Source organism: Musca autumnalis, unplaced genomic scaffold (assembly GCF_047663935.1).
Source record: "Musca autumnalis isolate F117 unplaced genomic scaffold, ASM4766393v1 scaffold_1, whole genome shotgun sequence".
NCBI classification, from domain to species: domain Eukaryota; kingdom Metazoa; phylum Arthropoda; class Insecta; order Diptera; family Muscidae; genus Musca; species Musca autumnalis.
The window spans coordinates 173964654-173984196 of NW_027411644.1; the positions used below are offsets into that span (position 1 = coordinate 173964654).

Below are 19543 nucleotides of genomic sequence, written 5' to 3' on the forward strand. Positions count from 1 at the left end.
TCGGAGAGGAAATAGTTCAGATATTGTACCGATTTCGTTCAGATTTCGGAACGAATGTCGGATAGAAATTTCCTTTCCGAATTTCCCAAGGATTTTCTTTAGATTTCGTTACGAAATCGGACCGAAATCGATCCGATGTCGCTACGACATTTCGTTCCGAAATTATGTCAACCACTTCATACAACTTTCGTTAAGATATCGTTACGATTTCGGATCAGATATCGGACGTATCGTCCGAATTTTGTTCCGAATTCGTTACGATGTCGGTACGATTGGTTTGCTGGGTACCTACTAGCAACGACTGCTGCGCATCCTAAAACCTAACCTAATTCATTATTCCAATTTTTCCTGTTTGGAATATGTTTTTATATCCTTAGCATTTATGTTAACGAGGGTATATACACTTTCATACGGGCAAAATGTGCCTCACCGAAATAATGGTTTTTGACCCCAAGTATGTTTGGACGAAATCCGTTTCAGACAATTTGAAGATGATTTAGCACTGTCCGTCCGTCTGTCTGGCTGGTTGGAGCGCACGATAACACTCGAACGGATCAACCGATTCGGTCCAAACTTTGGCTTTCGTAATATTTTGTCCAAACTTAGTTTATGTTCGAAGATGGGTTACATCGGACCATTCTTTGCGGTATAATTCGTGCGCACGATAACTCTTGAAGGGAGTGACCGATTTGGTCTATACTTTACACATCCTAATACATCTGCCATATGTATATCAGGTTTAAATATGGACTATATTTGTCCACTCATTCGGGTACCTCCCACACAGCATTTTGAAGAAATTCTCTTTAACACCTGCTCTCGAATCCCTTTGATTTCTGTTGAAGCAACTTGCATTCGCTACCTCAATTACGACGGTAAATGCTTTTTCAGGGGCAAGTCCATACTTCTTGAGGAAACAGCCCAAAAGGGGTCCAAACTTGGTTTCAGTTCGAAGATTGGCAACCACTTCCTGTACTTCCTTCCAATATTTAAAAATATCACTAAAATGGTATGCACGATATCCCTTGAACGGGGCAACCAAATTTATCCAAACGTTGGATCTCCTAATATTTTGTCCAAATTTAGTTTAATTTCTAAAATGGCCCATATCGATCCTATCTTTATGTTACCTCCCCCACAAAAGTTCAACAATTGTGTGGATCTGTCCGTAGATGAAAGTTTTAATTCACATAGACTGAGGGTGTATCTCTGACGGCAAAGCCGACTGATACGTTTTTACTTGTTCAAATTAGGTCCTCTTTCTTTCGAAAGGTATTACTTGGTCCATCTCTTAACTAATAAAAAGGTTTAATACCACAATTTAGTTTGGAAATTTGAATTCAAACGGCTGGTTAAAGGTCAGGCAGACAGGAGTGCAGAAATCAGGATTTATTGCTATCTCTCTAGGTAGTTTGTGAAGCACACAGGATATAGACATGATCCTTTATATATCCATATTCCCAGAATACTTAGCTTTGCGGCAGAATATGTAAACATTATATTGGGGGCTTCAGCCGGACAAGTGCGCATTGACCCTGTCATCCAGAGGCAAGCGGATATTTTATGTAGTTTCTTCTGTGCTGCTTTCTTCTCCACTGTTGGTGGTCACACTAGACCTATATATGGAGCATTACCATATATGAGTATAGGTCTAGTAATGTTGGTGTTCATCCATAAGACCATATTAGGTTTAAGTCCCCAACGGCTTCAAAACATTTTTTGACATGTAGTATGGTGGTTTTATGAGCACAATGCTCAATGTTTCGTTTACTGACAGTTTCGAGTCTAGGATATGGCCTATGTATTTGGGGTGATCTGATAGAGGTATTTCTTGGTTTCATAATATTGGTAGATTAGAGATTGAATATTTGGTTTGTAGTAATATTATCATCTTAGTTTTCCCTGGGTTCAGCCCTAGGTCATTGCTTGTGACTCAAGTATACATTGATATCAGGTCTCCGTCCACGTCGCCAGCATAAGCAACCACCTTAATCCCTATGTGGTCAAGTTTTGATTAGAATTTTTTAGTGACAAGAAGCCACTGGAATCAAACCACCCCCCTTCCTATGTAGTTCCTCGATTTACATCCATTGATAGAATAATATTTCTCAGTGTTGCATTTATGACTCTACTCTGCAGCATGGTGATTATCCAGCTACTGATGAATGGTTCCACGTAGAAGTTCTCTAGAGCTTGTTCTATTGCTGTGGTGCTAACATTTTTGAAGGCGCCTTCTAAGGACTTCTCAATAAACCTAACGACTGTGTCTGTAGAGCCCACACTTCAGAAAAAAAAACACTATGTTTTGTTTTTCTGTATACTCGTTATTGGTTATTTATTAGTACCCAGCAAACCAATAGTACCGACATCGCACAGCGTCACGACCGTGGCCAAAAATGGTAACAACTAAATACTTCCTTGAACAAATTTATTGATGGGGAGTGATAGAAAATATATTAATTAAGAAGAATCTGAAGTTTGGTACTGATACGTGAAGTAGTGTTTGCTATATGAGGATTTAAATCCGACAATTTTAGTTAATACGGATTTTTGTGTTTTTTTTTCTAAAATTAATAAATTATATTATGCGTTAATATTTAAAATTTAAAAGTAAAGTTCGCTGCAAAAATGGTGCCTAAGTTCTCTTGGGATGTAATAAACTTGACTACACTTTTGTTTGCATGTACATATTAATCATATGGTGTTTACATTTACCCAAACGTGTATTACTAAGTTTATTAATGTTCTGAAGCAAATTTTAAATTGAGTGGAGTGGAAAAAAATGGTATAAAAGTGTATATCGATATTTTTTGCTGTACGGGTAGTAAAAAGTGAGTACTTCAACTATATAAAGGTCGCAGCTGCAGAGGTTTGCAGACGAATATGTCATTTTTCTTTTTCAGCGACCACCTCACTGAGTGGATACCCCCCTTTTTTAACAAAACGTTTTACGGTGGTGGCTATAGCGCGAAAACGAATGAACCGATCATCATATAGTTTTGTGGGCTTATTAAGTACCTAATAGTCTTGCTTTAAAATGAGAGAATTTTAAAAAATATAAATTTTTTAAAAAATTTTGCACAGCGAAAATCAAAATTCGATTTTTTAAAAAAATTTACCGTTTTTGACCACTAATCGGTAAAAAAAATTAAAGGAAATTTCTCATATATAAGGACAAGAGTTTGATATATTCAATATGCTCACAAACAATATGAAGACTAAACACCAAATTTCAGTCATATCGGGTGGATATTGAGGCCATAACACTTAAAATACCGAAAATGAGGAGGCACGGTTCTATGCCGACATATTTCTGATGGAAGGTTAGAAGTCCCCTAACGGAGACTTAATACCAATTTTCAGCCATTTCGGTGTGATAATCAGGCTAAAACCTCCAAAATACCGAAAATCGGGAGGTACCGTCCTATGGGGGCTATATGAAGGCGTGGACCTATGAAGACAAATTTCAAGGTGAAGGTATAATGCCCCCTACGAAGACTAAATTTCAAATTTCAGCAATTTCGGTGTAATAATGAGGCTAAAATCTTCAAAATACCGATAATCGGGAGGTACCGTTCTATGGGGGCTATATCAAAGCGTGGACCTAAGCCCATAATTCTCTGTTGGAATGTTTGATACCTCTGCCGAAGACTAACCACAAAATTTGAATACTTTCGGTTGGTCATTGTGTCTCAAACATTAAAAATACCGAAAATCGGGAGGTACGGTTCTATGGGGCCTAAATCAAAACGTAGACCGACCAACCCAATTTTTTGCCCTGAAGATTGTTAGTCAATAATAGGTACGTGTACCAAAATTGATGCACCTACGACAACACCTTCTATTTTTGGCCACAGTTAATATGAACTCGCGACATTGTGCATCGTAACGAAATCGGAACAAAATTCGGACGCTACGTCCGATGTCGTATCCGAAATCGTAACGATATCTTAACGAAAGTTGTATGAAGTGGTTGACATAATTCGGAACGAAATCGGAAGAAATTTCTAAGGAAATTCGGAAGGGGAATTTTTTTCCGTATTTTCGTACAGATTTCTGAATGATTTCGGAATAATGTCGTATGAAAATCGGAGGTACCTTCCGAATCCTCGTAAAGATTTCTGAACGATTTTAGAATAATGTCGTATGAATATCGAAGGAAAAAAATTTCTGTGACGCCTAGTTTTTATTAATTGATCTTTGTTATGTTTTTATTGGGAGATTGTAATTTCAAACGTTATAATGATTTTCACTGATGTTATTATTACGTAAATATAGTAGAACAATGTAAACTTGTTGTACGAATAGGTTGAGTCTATCAGCACTAGCTACAATTATTATATGTTGCATTTATATTTAAAATTTTTATAAATTGTATATGCGAATTTTATTACCAGCCATTTTGCTTTTCGACAACAAACTAAAATGAAACCAACCACCTTTTATGTATATATCTAACAGCAAGGAGTTAGATATGTACAAAAGGTGGTTGTTGTTCGAAGGGATATTTGCTTTCGACACATCGATCCGAATTCGTTCGAAATCGGTATATTCGAAGGGAATTTTTTTCCGACATTCTCTCCGAAATCGATCCGAATTCGTACGAAATCGGTATATTCGAAATCGGTATATTCTCCGAAATCTGAACGAATTCCCCTACGAAAATCGTATAGAAATCGGAACCAAATCTGAACGATTTTACTTCTGAAATTGTTCAGATGTGTCAGACATCCGACATTTGGTTTGCTGGGTATGTACACATAGCAACTGGTTATTGCTTATGTATACATTTGGGGTGCTTCTGAAATATTTACCACAAATGACGAACACGTTAATAACAATGAGAACCATAACTAAAATCTTCTGACCAACATTTTTGTAGAATATTTGAATGCTGAAAAATATTCTACGAAAAGATTCGCCATTCAATTGGACTGAAGACATGTGATTTCAAAACGGAGATTCCAAACGGAGATATATAACTATTTCCTCAGGCATTTCAGGGGGAAAATCAAAAAATTCATCACGCGTTATCTCAGAAATTCAGCTATGGCCAAAATTTTCTTTTGGGTTCTTAAAATACTCACAAACGGCTTTCATTTCCAAAAGGAGTTTTCCACCCCCAGACATTGAGTTCCATTTTGTGTCCCAGTGTTATTGGCCATGTACGCATATTGGAGCAATATAAAGATCTGGATCGATTTTCACAATTTTTTGTAGGATTCGTTTTTTTATCCACAACAATGAACTGGTTTTTCAGAGATTGGACCATAATTGCGACCTTTAGAGAATTTTCGTGAAAATGCACCTTTGGCTTCATAAAATTGATATGGAAACAAATATATTTGGATTAAATGGAAAAAATTAGGGGGTCGCCCTAAGTTGATTGATAGAGATGTACTATAAATGTGAACTAGCCAAGGATTAATTATGCACTCCGCGCTTTGTAGCACTTTTGGTAGAATATCATCTGGCCCCGGAAATTTGCAGGGAGAGAAGGTGTTAATAGAACATGTTACACGGACTTATTATCTTTACCGCTTCAATGTTGTATCTATTTATAGCATTGATGGCCAAAAACACACATTCGCAGATTATATATTGCGCTTGTGTGAGTATAAAACAAGTAAAAAAGTATCAGTCGGCTTTGTCGACAGAGATATACCCTCAGCCTGTGCAAATTGAAACACTTTTTTCACAAAAAAACTTATGTATTTAGGGGGTTTCAAAATTTTGGTCGTATGAACCGACAAACATGGTGATTAGGAATGGACCGACATAAACCATGGGGGTGCCATAGCGGGTTTTTACACCCTTCGGGCTGTTTTATAAAGAAGTACTTGTGTGGGGTAGGTACCTGAAGGAGTGGACCGATATGGCTTATCTACGAACTTAAAGTAGGTTTGGAAAGAATAAAACGAAGGCCAAATTTTGGCCGGAATCGGCATTTCCGTTGGAGAATTATCTTGCGCTTTCACCCATAAACATGGGTGACAGGTTTGTTTTTCAACTTTCAGGCTATTTTTTCAGGAAGTATGGACTTGCCCCTGAGGAAACTTGTACCTTCGTATAGGGGACAGTGAATACAAGATGTTACAATAAAATCCAAGGCGATTCGAGAGCAGGTCCTAAACTGAACTTTTCCGAAATTTTGTGTGGGAGGTACTCGAAGGAGTTTACCGATTGAGTCCATATTGGAACTTCATCTAAGTCTGGTAGAAATTTCATAATGTGCAAAGTATGTACCAAATCGGTTATTCCCTTAAAGAGTTAACGTACGCACAAATTTTCCGAACATTTTCGAACTTTTATGGGGGAGGTACCCGAAGGACCGGATGGACCGATATAATCCATCTTTGAACTTGAACTAAGTTTGGACAAAATATTACGAAAGCCAAAGTTTGGACCGAATCGACAGATCCGTTCGAGAGTTATCTTGCGCTGCAACCACTACACACGGTGTCATAGGGTTTTTTGTAACTTTCAGGCTATTTTCTCAGGAAGTATGGACTTGCCCCTAATGAAACTTACAGCGTCGTATAGAGGACAGCAAATACAACTTGCGTAAACAAAAATCAAAGCGATTCGAGACCAGGTCCTAAACTGAACTTTTCCGAAATTTTGTGTGGGAGGTACCCGAAGGAGTGGACCGGTTGAGTCCATATTGGAACCTCATCTAAGTTTGGTAGAAATTACACGCTGTGCAAAGTATGGACCAAATCGGTTATTCCCTACAAGAGTTATCGTGCGCACAAGTTTTGCGACAATTTTTGAACATTTGTGGGGGAGATACCTGAAGGAGTGGACCTATATGGCCCATCTTCGAAATTAAATCGAATCTGGGCAAAATATTTCGATACCCAAAATTTGAACCGAATCGATTGATCCGTTCGAGAGTTATCGTGCGCACCAGCCTGCCAGACAGACAGACAGACAGACGGACGGACATTGCTAGATCTACTCAAAATTGTCTGAAACGGATATCGTACAAACATACTTGGGGTCTAAAACCATTATTTCGATGAGGCACATTTTTGGTTGTATCAAAGTGTAAATACCCTCTTTAGCCTAAAGACTGAGGGTATAAAAATCTGAACGACCAACATTAGTATTACAGTGTAATACTTACACTAACAAACCAACGTTCTTCTCATCGACTGATGAGGGTCTCCGACGAATATTTCGATGTGTTACAAACGGAATGAAAATTGTAATTATACGCTCCATATGATGGTGGAGGGTATAAAAACGACCAAAAGGAACCAAGCTATTATCGTCTTCCAACATAACCGATTTGATGCTTCAGACCCCTTGAATAATTTTCGTGTAGCACGGTGTTATTATGTTTATTGATATTGTTATAAACTTAAAAAGTTCTGACAATAATAAATTCCACTCAATTTTCACCCTTAATGGATAAAAGTTTTATAAGTGCGTGTGTGGTTGTGGCGAGATCACCACAAAATCACTCAATTATCTCAGTTACTCAATTACAATGAACAGCTTTGCTCATTTAAATTATCGTAACATAACATGTGGCTGTATTGGAAATTGTTTTGTGGTGTTTTGTTTATCTGAGTGCTCTTGTTTTGTTTTAGCTCACCGAATTGGTGTTTGGGGAGCCCAAACACACACTGACACACATCGGCAACAATGCCACCACACTCTTTTGTTGTGCCGAGAGGCAATCAACCAAACATTTTGAGCATGAGCAATTCTGTGTTCACTTGTTTCGAATTTGAAAATGAGCAAATGCTTTTCAATGCTTAATATAAAACCAACAAAGCATATCCGTTGAAATTCATTAAACGTCTTACTTCCACAGTTAACACTGTTAGCGTTCAAATCGATAGTCAGTCGAAACAAATTAGTTCAATTTTTAATTTTCTTCTAAAGCTTTAAAGAAAATCAATATCTTTTTCGGGTTTTCGTTTTCGTTTTTGTTTTTATTTTTTACTTTGAAGTTCGCAACCGCATTTTTTGGCTATACCCCAAGTGCAGTGTGTTTGTGTGTAGAGGAAAAAAAGAAACATAAATTGAAAAAGGCAAAATTTTGAAATCCCTGATTACAGCAATACCTTTTGTTAGGTTTGAAAAAAATCAAAAAAAGAAAAATCACAATTAAAAAATCATTGCAGAAAAATTGTGAAAAAATACCAAAAAGTTTTCAAGCCATATTCAATTACATAAAAGTGTTGAAAAATCTATTAAAATTTATTTAAATTGTTAAAATTTACAACAACACCCAAATATATTACAATTATTTGTAATTTGAGTGTTAAATAATTGAAAAAAGAAAAAAATCTAATTACACTTGATTACAAGTCAACTTTACCAAATAAACTTCATCACCCAACCACCACCGAACCAGCAAACACAATCATCAATATGAAATTTGTAAGTAATTGCTTTCGAGCTATGTGTTTTTTTTTTAATTCGCGACCATTTCATTGGTAGCTTGATTTGAGAGTAAAAACTCCTTTTTGTTGTATTCTTTTGCATTTGTAATAAATTATTGATATTGAGCTAAATATGGTTTGAATATGAATATTTTGTCTGTGATTTGCAGCAACACGTTTGTTACTTAAGTCTTTTGTTTGCTTTATATATGGCTATTAATAGAAAGAGGGAGTTGAGCCCCCCATGCAGAGTGTAGTAGTGGTGGCATGGGAAACAGGAAAGCAGCAGTTTTAAGAGCAATTAAAATAATTTCGTTTATGGTTATTTTTATGTAAATATTGCATTTTTGTTTTAAGACAAAAATATATAAATTTTTATAATAGACAAAAAAATGGAAAAAATTTCCGTAAAAAATTTATGGAACATTAGAGAGCAAGCTGGCAACGATTATTGTTGGCAGTCGGGATATGTAACGCAACATTTGAACTTGACCTAACGTGAAAAGTATTAAGATTGGTCTTCCTGGTGTTTAGGTCCAGGTGTTATGAATTTGTACCTGTGGTAATAAAATAAAAAAAACTATCTTAAAGTTTCAATACTGAAGCACTATGTCAAATTCTAAAAATATATGGCATCTTCTTAGTAGAGAATTTGTTGATTATTTTTGACGATTTTTCTGAATTATGCTGAATATGGTTTGATTTGTGGCAGTATGGTTTGTTTTGGAACTTTCGGTCCCTTATCTAGGAACATATGGAGTGTAAAGTGTAATTCTCTAATTTGTCCCAAACCTATACACGGTACAGAAAAGATCAAGTCGGGCGGGCCGACTGTATGATACCCTAAACTACCACAATTTCAATGTAATTTGGCCAAATTTTTTTTCTAGACCAAGGTAACGGACATTTTCCAAATTTCATCAAGTTTCTGTCAAATTTTGTGTTTGGTAGCAATATTTATATATATGGGAGCAATTTCTAAATCTAAAAAGTTTTCAAAATAAGTTTGGGAACATATATTTAGTCCAAATTCCGTCAGACTGTTTAAATATCGTCAAAATTGGACAGACATGGAGGGTTTGGTTCATCAAATAGATAAAATCGGGTAAAAAATATATATGATAGCTATATCTAAATCTGAGCCGTTTGCATAATATGTTGTCGAACTTATTTCCAGACCGAAATTTGTCACATTTTGCAAATTTCACCAAAATTCGACAGATATACTGTGTTTGGTGCGCCAAATACCTTAAATTGGCCGAAAAATATATATGGACTATATTTAAATGAGGACCGATTTCAATATAAGTTGGTAAACTTATTTTCATACCAAATTCGGTCTCAGCTTTCGATCCATTATCATAGAAATTATGGACTTCGCTGTTGTAATCACAAGGAATACCTTCAGTAAAAACTGAAAGAAGAAGAAAAGAACAGTTTTTAAAATTAACTTTTGGACAAATATTAAAACCATGTGGTGGAGTTACCATTGATACGAGTCCAAAGTTTTGACAAACCATTTTATTTGGTAAATATTTCTTTGAAATTTGCATTGCTACGAGTCCAAAGTTTTGACAAACCATTTTATTTGGTAAATATTTCTTTGAAATTTGAGGCTATAATTCCAGGAAGTATGGATTTTGAGAGGAAGTACAAAAATATGTCATAGTAATCCGAATCACATACACTTACTTAGTTGGTCCTCCGCAGAAAAGAACTAAGAAAAGATCTCAATTCCTCTCTTTTTGCTGCTTTATTTCTCCAATTTGGAATACAGCGTTAGTCGATCTCATCTTCCACTTACCTACTCCATTGAAGTCTTGACATTCCTGTCTCTCGCATATCGCCAAGCACTTTTAGCGGGTTCATCGCTCATTCTTATGACATGGCCTAGCCAACATAATCATTGTAGCTCGATACGTTTAACTGTACTGATGTCGTTGTGTAGGCGATACAGGTTCATATGATATTTACCTTCAACGCAGATTGGCCCGTAGAACTTTCGAATAATTTTTCTCTCACCATCCTTTTCTACTTGCGGAACAACCTCAAAATTATAGGTACCAACTTCCACAGTTGGTCGTATGGACGCATTGCTTGTCGATACCATCCCTTTGGTCAGGCTCCCCCCCCCCTTCATACGTTCCTGTATACAGTTAACATATAGCTATTGGTGTATATTGTGTCATTTCTTTTAACGTTGATATATCGTATAACATTTTCCAGCAGAATGTGGAAAGAACACATGAAAGGTTCTCTCCTTGTCTGAAACCTATATTGGTATTAAATATTTCGGAGAGATTTTTTCCTATTTTAACTGAGGGCTGGGTATTAGTAAATGTTGTCTTTCAAAGGTGAATGAGCTTTGCAGGGATACTAAATTCAGACATAGCTTGGAATACCTTTGATCGTAATGGGCTGTAAAAGACTGCTTTATAATCTCAAAAAAAATATGGTAAGTGTCGATCTGCACATCTTGGCTCTTTCCCAGGATTTGTCTCAGGGTAAATATCTGGTCAATGGTGGATTTTCCGGTCTGCAGCCGCACTGATATGGTGCAATTATTTCATTGACCATAGGCTTTGGTCGTTCACACAACTACTTATCGATTTTTTCACATTTTCGCTCTTCCATTTCTCTTTTTTCCTGCGGAAAATACGTTTCTCTTCTCAGCTTTTCTATACTACTGATTGTAGAGAATCCCTATATACCGCATTTTTCACTTCGGTAGCAGCACGACACTCCTAGTCACACCATAGATTCCTGGGTGGGTGTCTCTGATATCCAAGTATTGATTCTGCCGCTGTTTGCATGGGGTGGGCAATACTTTGCCACTGTGTTGATATGTTATCGGGACGAGGAGTGATTTGATTGACTATCTGCTGTGATTGCAGCTTACCAATGTCCTACTTCCGCGTTGTGACTGTTCGTACATTATTTGCTACGTCTAATCGGGTACGTACATTTGCTGCAAGAAGGTGCTGGAGCGAGTCTATGTTTACTCCTCGGAACGATAGTACATCCAACACGCTCGATGAATGCCTTCTATCTATCACAACGTGATCAATTTGATTTCTTATTTTTTTTTTTTTTTGGTCTGGAGATAGCCAGGTGGCCTTATAAATATCCAGATACCGCTTCGAAGTCTATCAACCACATTCCATAGTCAGAATATTTTCTGTGGACGCTGAATTTTCTACTGTTGTGCCAAAGATATTCTCCTTTAATGTCATGGGCAGGACAACGGTAATATGTAGGTTTCTTCTAAGCACTCGTAAAATATATCTTTGGTCTGTTCGTCCTTGTCTTCAGTGGGAGCTTGAGCGCAAAAAAGGTGATGTTGAAATATGTAGCTTTTATCCTACCAACAAATCCGAAACTAAAATCTTGCTTTATATCATGGCAGAGCAGTGCGTCACCTTTAGGTGTTGTTGTGAGGCCTTTCTCAGTTCATGGTATTTCCTATATGGCAGTAATGTCTTCCTTTGCAATAATATCTGCCAGTGCGTAAACTATAACTTCTCTATAAAGAGTCCGAACATTCCAGATTAAAACGTTTGCGGGGGTCGTCAATGAAATGGGTACTTTACACGATATGTTTTATATATTTGAGTTGTCACTTTTTATCTACAAAGTGACAACAGATAATCAAAATAACATATCGTGTAAGGTACCCATAAGAGGGTGCAATGGTATGCACACCCGCCTTGCACGCTAAAGGTCGCGGGTTCGATTCCCCGGCCAGTCAACATCAAACACTTTTCAACGGTGGCAAAATACCCCTCAGTAATGGTGGCGACATTTTCTGAGTATTTCAGCCTTGTACAACTTCTCTACAAGTGGTGTCTTAGACACGCCGTTCGGACTCGGCGATAAGCAGTAGGTCGCATATCATTGAGCTAATATGAATCGGGGTGCACTCATTGATATGATAGAAGTCTCCCCTGTCCCACCTGGGATGTTTGTGGAACAATTATTATTATTATATTATTAACATTCTTTTAAAAATGCACGTTGGTAGTTAAAAATCATTTAATAACACAAAGAATTCAGAAAAACATTCTTATAAAGATCACGCAAAAATTATCAACGTTTTTGCAAAAAAAAAAAAAAAAAAAAATAATAATAAATAAATAAATAAAATAAAATAAAAAAAAATATTCCTTAAAAATATTCTAAAAATCGACGCTAATAATAAAAATAAAAAAAATAAAAAATATAAAAATATTCTTTTTTTATTTAATTTTTAATCTCCATAATCTCTATAAAAAAATTTAAAAAAACATTATTTATAGGGTCGTAGTAACAACATCTTTTAAAAATCAAGAAAATATTTTTTCTTTTTTAAGTCACGCAAAAATTATATCAAAATATTCTATTTAAAATCCGCTTTAATAGTAAAAAAAATTTAAAAAAACGCAAAAAATTAAAAATGTACTTAAAAAATTACGGAAAAAAACAATTAAATTCTAGGAAACAAATTAAAAATATTCCTTAAAAAAATAATTTAAAAATCTACGTTAATAATAAAAAATCCAATTTAATTGTAAAAAATATTCTTTTACAACAAAATAAAAGAATATTTTTAAATTTTAAACATATTATTTCAAAAATCAGCGTTAAAAATCAAGTCACAAAAAAATTACAAATTTTTTTTTTTTATATTTTCTATAAAAAATTAAAAAAATTCATTTTAAAATATTATTTCAGAAATCAGCGTTAAAAATCAAGTCACAAAAAAATTACAAAAAATTTTTTTTTATATTTTCTATAAAAAATTAAAAAAATTAATTTTAATTTTTAATGTATCTTTCAAAAATCCACGTTAATAGTCAAAAATATTTTCTTTTTAAATAGGCATTATTATATTATTATAATAAAAATCCAATTTAATAGTAAAAAATATTATTTTACAACATCAAAGAAATTTTTTTAATTAACACAAAAAATAAAAAAAATAATATTTGTTAAATTTTAAAAATATTATTTTAAAAGTCTACGTGAAAAATTAAATCACACAAAAATTAAAAAAAAATGTTTGTGGAAAAATTACGCATAAAATTAAAACATGGTTTTTTTAATCTCTATAAAAAAAATTAAAAAAAAAATATTATTTTAAAACTTCACGTTGATAGTAAATAAATCTATTTTTTTTTACAAATCAGGCAAAAAATTAAAAAGTGTTTTTTGAATTAATTCTCTTTCGAGTTGAGCTATTTAGACCTAATAGGTACATTGAAAAATTAGGAATCCACCGAAGTCCCACACATTCAACCACTATGCTACGTTTCACGGGTGGTTAGACCGATCATCAGGCATATTGAATGGTGTTTTTTTTTTTTTTTTTTTTTTTAGTGGGTGGACGAAGGCTAAGCTTGGAGACTAGCATTTATATCACAAATAATTCGAAATTTGTATATTCGAATTATTTTTTTTTTTTTTTTAATGTTAGTCATTTAATTCCAAACCTTTCCTATAGTCCGACTTGGCTGGTAACCCTAATTTTCAATGCTTTATTACAAATACTAAGGCAGCTTTTTTCCACCTTTATTTTATTTGTTCTTCTTATCAGAAGATTTTGATCATCAATATTTGTCATCGGAATCTTTGACAAGTTGATGGTGGTTTAGAACGCTAAGACGCCTGCAACCGTGTCACTTGGTTGTTGGGGTCCCAGGTTCGAATCCCAGCCTGGCTCATGCTGAAATCATTTTTTTGTTTTGCCTTATTAAGGCGAAGGTCATTTTTAGAGTGATATTTGAATTAATTCTCTTTCGAGTTGAGCTATTTAGACCTAATAGGTAAATTGAAAAATTAGGAATCCACCGAAGTCCCACACATTCAACCACTATGCTACGTTTCACGGGTGGTTAGACCGATCATCAGGCATATTGAATTGTGTGTTTTTTTTTTTTTTTTTTTTTTTTAGTGGGTGGACGAAGGCTAAGCTTGGAGACTAGCATTTATATCACAAATCATTCGAAATTTGTATATTCGAATTATTTATTTTTTTTTAATGTTAGTCATTTAATTCCAAACCTTTCCTATAGTCCGACTTGGCTGGTAACCCTATTTTTCAATGCTTTATTACAAATACTAAGGCAGCTTTTTTCCACCTTTATTTTATTTGTTCTTCTTATCAGAAGATTTTGATTTTATTTTAATTTGAAAATGTATCTTTCAAAAATCCACGTTAATAGTCAAAATATTTCCGTTTTTAAATACGAAAAAGGTATATCAAAATATTCTTTTAAAAAAACCACTTTTATAGTAAAAATATTAAATAACGCACAAAATTAAAAATATACTTAAAAAATTACCCAAAAAAAAAAAAAAATAAAATCTCCGTTACAAATCCAAGGAAAAAAATTAAGACAATACTTAATTTTTTTTTTTAAATTACCGTTAATAGTAAAAAAATCCAATTAAAACAAACATTTCTTTTACACATCAAAAATTTATTTTTTAATTAACACAAAAAATAAAAAGGGAATATTTTTAAATATATATAATTTTAAAAATCAACGTCAATAGTTAAAAAGATATTCTTTTAAAAAATCACACAAAAAAATTAAAAAACAAAATTGTAGAAAAATTACGCATAAAATTAATAAATCGTTTTTTAATCTCTATAAAAAATTAAAAAATATTTTTTGAAAACTTCACGTTGGTAGTCAAAAATCTTATAAAAATCAGGCAAACAATTAAAAAGTTTTTTTTTAATTTGAAAATGTATCTTTCAAAAATCCACGTATTTTCTTTTTTAAATCACGCAAAAATCCACTTTAATAGTAAAAAAATATTAAAAATCGCACAAAATTAAAAAAATACTTAAAAACTTAGTCAAAAAACAATTCAATTCCCGTTACAAATCCAAGAAAATATCCCAAAAATATTATGTAAAGTTTCAATCAAAAATATTTTTTTTAAATCTACAATTATCGTAAAAAAAATCTTAAAAAATAATGTGTTAATATTTCATTTTTGAATTCATGTTGATTATTACTAAAACATATACTTTTGATAGGCTCCACAATAATAATAATTTTAATTTTTTTCATTATTAAAAAAATGTTCGTAAAGGCCTCACCAATGGTTCTTCTAGTCCCCCAACAAATGACCCTAAGAATCTATATAATTTCTAATAATCACATTGGGCTCACAAATCACCCATCACGCTACTAGGGAATTTTGTTTCAACATCACTTTTACATAATTTTACAATAACAATAAGTTTTTCTTTCCGTTGTTGTTGTATTATTATTCATATTATTTAACAATTAATAATTTCCCATAACATTCAGACATTTTCACAGCATAACCAGCTGTCTATAAGTTTTGATTTGCCTCCTCCATGTGTCGACTACCAAACTCTTTGGAACTTTAATCATATGATAATTTATACTCAACTGCCAAGATATAGGAGATATTTTTCTCTTATTTTGTTTTTTGTTTTGATTTCTAATAACAAATTACCACGCATATACTACTGCACTCACACACAATGGTGCTGGCTAATAAAAGATAAAAACCAAAATAATATCAAAGAATAAACAAACATAAAAACGCCACTGAATAACAGACAATTAAACGTAAATCTTAATTGTTGTGACTAACTCTTAAATCTTCAACACATCGGACCATAAGTGTCGGACAGATTGACCACAAACCCATGTGTGCATGTATGATGCAGGTATCTTTATTGTCTGTCTTGGCGTTTTTTTTTCATTTAAACGCAACGATTAAGTCATGAATAACTGCAATACAATCAATTAATAACAAAAAAACTGCAACGAAAAAAAAATAATAAAGCTAACTATAGTAGCCAATAACAATCGACATACGCATGTCGGGCGAGAAACGTACATAGTAAAGAAGTCAACAAGATTTGTTGAGCAAAACAAAATCCATATTTTGCATATGGACATTAAAATGCAACCGTTTGGGTAATTAAGTGTGTGTATGAGTCTATTTGTGGTCATATCATGGAGCAAGGGTAACCATTGTTGAGAGGACAGTGATTCAATATTGACAAAAAAAAAAAAAAAACTAAATTTAAAAAATATCAGTGTCCATATGAACTGAGTGTGAGACTGGGGGATATAAGCCCTGACTTTATCATGTTAAAGCCATTGCTTAGCCTCTATATTACTATAGGTTTGACCACAATTTTAGATCTATTTTTTCTCAAAAATTATATAACGGAAAATTAATATTTAGGTTATGAAAGTTAATTTGCATACACATACATATGTATGTATGTATTTATGTACATATGTACAAATGTGAAATTCGTCCCCACATTTCTTCTATCTGTAGAAGCATCTGCATCTGTGACATTTACTTTCTACTTTTTTTTGAAAACAAAATCTCATTTCTAACCCAATTAATTAGGTTGTATTCAGTTTCAAGTCACGGCCTTTTTTCACTCTTTCACTTTTGACCACTGTTCGATCACATTGCATGAATGCGTTCAACACACACACGCCACAAAAAGTGTGGAAAAAACGCAAAAGATTTAGATAACATTTGACACATCGTTAAACTTTAAAAGTTAATTTGAGAGGCTTATGGTAATGCGGCAGAAAGCAAAGTAAGTAACCAAAGCCCCGGCCAAGACCAAAGACTAACAAAAGCAGGCCTACAAAAATCAATATTGGTTAGAGTTTTTTTTCGTGGCCGTTTGTTTTACCATTAGCTTTATGGCCAGCTTTAGCATAGAGCAAACCCTGATACCACCACATGAAATTGAAACTGAATCTTATGGCATGTCTTAATTAATTGCCGTCATAAAAATTCCCACCATATAAAATCTGAATACAAGAATAAATTAAACAATCTGTATGAGTGTATGCATACAATTTTTTTAATAAAGAGAAATCTCAAAATAAAATATTCGAGAAAAAATATCCAAGCAGCATTTTAGAAGTGGCGGTAGAGGAAAAAACCTGGCATTACAGCATCGTTGTATTCTATATTTGTATATAAACATTTGTAAGATATTTTGTTGTTTTTTATAAAATTTTAAAGTTTAAGTAACAAAACATAAGATATTCACACACACACACATATACTTCCAAGTTGTGCATGCTGTTGCATTCTACAAAACTACCGCCTTGTCACATCGACGACAACGAAAAAAAGATGAATGGGATGATGATTGTTATGGTGTTATTGCTACTGACGACGGATGGCTGGCTGGTGGCTTTATTGTCTGTTGCCGCTGACGCTGCTGATGAAATTAATTGCTAAGCACGAGTTTGAGAAAATTTATTACAAAGTATTACCGCAAAGCAACGTAGTAGGTTGTGGATATGTTACAGCATAACAATTGAATGGTTGTTAATTATCGGTTAGATCATAGAACAAAGGTGGAATTTTATAATAGGAAATAAAACAGAAATTTTCCCTCAGGGGAGAAATTCTAATTTAAGTATGGTGTTGGCGTTTTCTTTATTAGTGGGTAAAATTTGACTTTGTTTCGCAATGGGCAAGGCAGGAAAAACTATAGTTGAGGAACTTCCTATTCAGTTCTATTTTTGTACCCTACACTCCACTGTCTTTGTGCAGTTGTATGTGCCATGCAAAAGGAAACAAGATAGATCAATGGTTAGTTCTGACGATCTACATAGATAGCATCACATTCTGCGTTGATTTATGCATGTCCGTCCGTCTGTCCATGTATTTTTTAATAACTACACACAGAAAAAAGGCATATGTCCCAAACATATTTTGCAGCAAACATATATTTATTTGCAAGCAGTCCCAAACATAACATATTTTTGGGTCCTGCAAACAAATATATGTTTGGGAGCAAATAAATACAAACCCAAAAGCCAAAAAAACAAAAAAAAAAAACACGTGCACCCGTGGACGCTTTCTGAGAGCAAGGAAGCGTAAATGTCAATGTGAAACACATTGAAATCCATGCTCATTTGCTCTCAGCAAGCGCTAACTGTCTATCTCTAACATATACACACATTTATAAATGGTGGTTTTTTATTGAAAGTCATCGAAAAAAGCAAAAGCACTACAGACACATAGGTACATAAAAAATACAAAGAAAAACAAAACAGACTTTAATAAAAGAAACAATTAAGAAAGGTGTTAATTGCGGCCGGGCCGAACTTGTTATACCCTCCACCACGATTTGTGTTGAAGTAAAATGGAACAATTTCCCTTCGTATATGAAGAAGACAAAATTCCATATTTCAGCAATTTCGGTAAAAAAATGTGGCTAATTTTCACAATAACCACATTCGGGAGGTACCGCTCTATGGAAGCTGTATTAAGACATGGACCAGTACCGAAAAATTTCTGGGGAAAGTTTTATACCCCCAACGAAGACTAAGTTCCAAATTTCAGCCATTTCGGTGGATTATTGTGGCCACAACCTTTAAAATACCGAAAAATGGGAGGTACCGTTCTATGAGGGTTATATGAACAATTTTCCTTCGTGTATGAAGAAGACAAAATTGCATATTTCAGCAATTTCGGTAAAAAAATGTGGCTAATTTTCACAATAACCACATTCGGGAGGTACCGCTCTATGGAGGCTATATTAAGACATGGACCTGTACCGAAAAATTCCTGGGGGAAAGTTCTATACCCCCAACGAAGACTAAGTACCTAATTTCAGCCATTTTAGTGGATTATTGTTGCCACAACCTTCAAAATACTGAAAATCGGGAGGTACCGTTCTATGGGGGCTATATGAAGGCGTGGACCTATACCAACAAATTTCTGGAGGAAAGTTTTATACCACCAATTAAGTCTAAGCACCAAATTTCAGCCATTTTGGTGGATTATTGTGGCCACAACCTTTAAAATACCGAAAATCGGGTGGTACTGTTCTATGGGGGCTATATGAAGGCGTGGACCTTAACCGACAAATTTCTGGGGGAAAGTTCTATACCCCCAACGAAGAATAAGTACTAATTTTCAGCCATTTTGGTGGATTATTGTGGCCACAACCTTCAAAATTCCGAAAATCGGGAGGTACCGTTCTATGGGGGCTATATGAAGGCGTGGACCTATACCGACAAATTTCTGGGGGAAAGTTTAATACCACCCACGACGCCTAAGCACGAACTTTTAGCCATTTCGGTTGATTATTGTGGCCACAACCTTCAAAATACCGAAAA

At 34.2% G+C, this 19543-nt stretch overlaps 1 protein-coding gene across 3 annotated transcripts in view; it reads left to right on the plus strand.

Annotated features, from left to right (window-relative positions):
- The first annotated feature begins 7796 nt into the window (after positions 1–7796).
- LOC141388766 (uncharacterized) overlaps positions 7797–19543 on the plus strand; it is a 158747-nt gene continuing 147000 nt past the window's right edge. The window contains exon 1 of one of the 3 annotated variants that reach the window (XM_073959029.1): positions 7797–8397. In XM_073959029.1, coding sequence (XP_073815130.1) covers positions 8389–8397 — 9 coding nt within the window. In that variant the 5' untranslated portion in view covers positions 7797–8388. The remainder of the gene's footprint in view (positions 8398–19543) is intronic. The other 2 variants (XR_012408927.1, XR_012408928.1) reach the window with 2 other exon arrangements.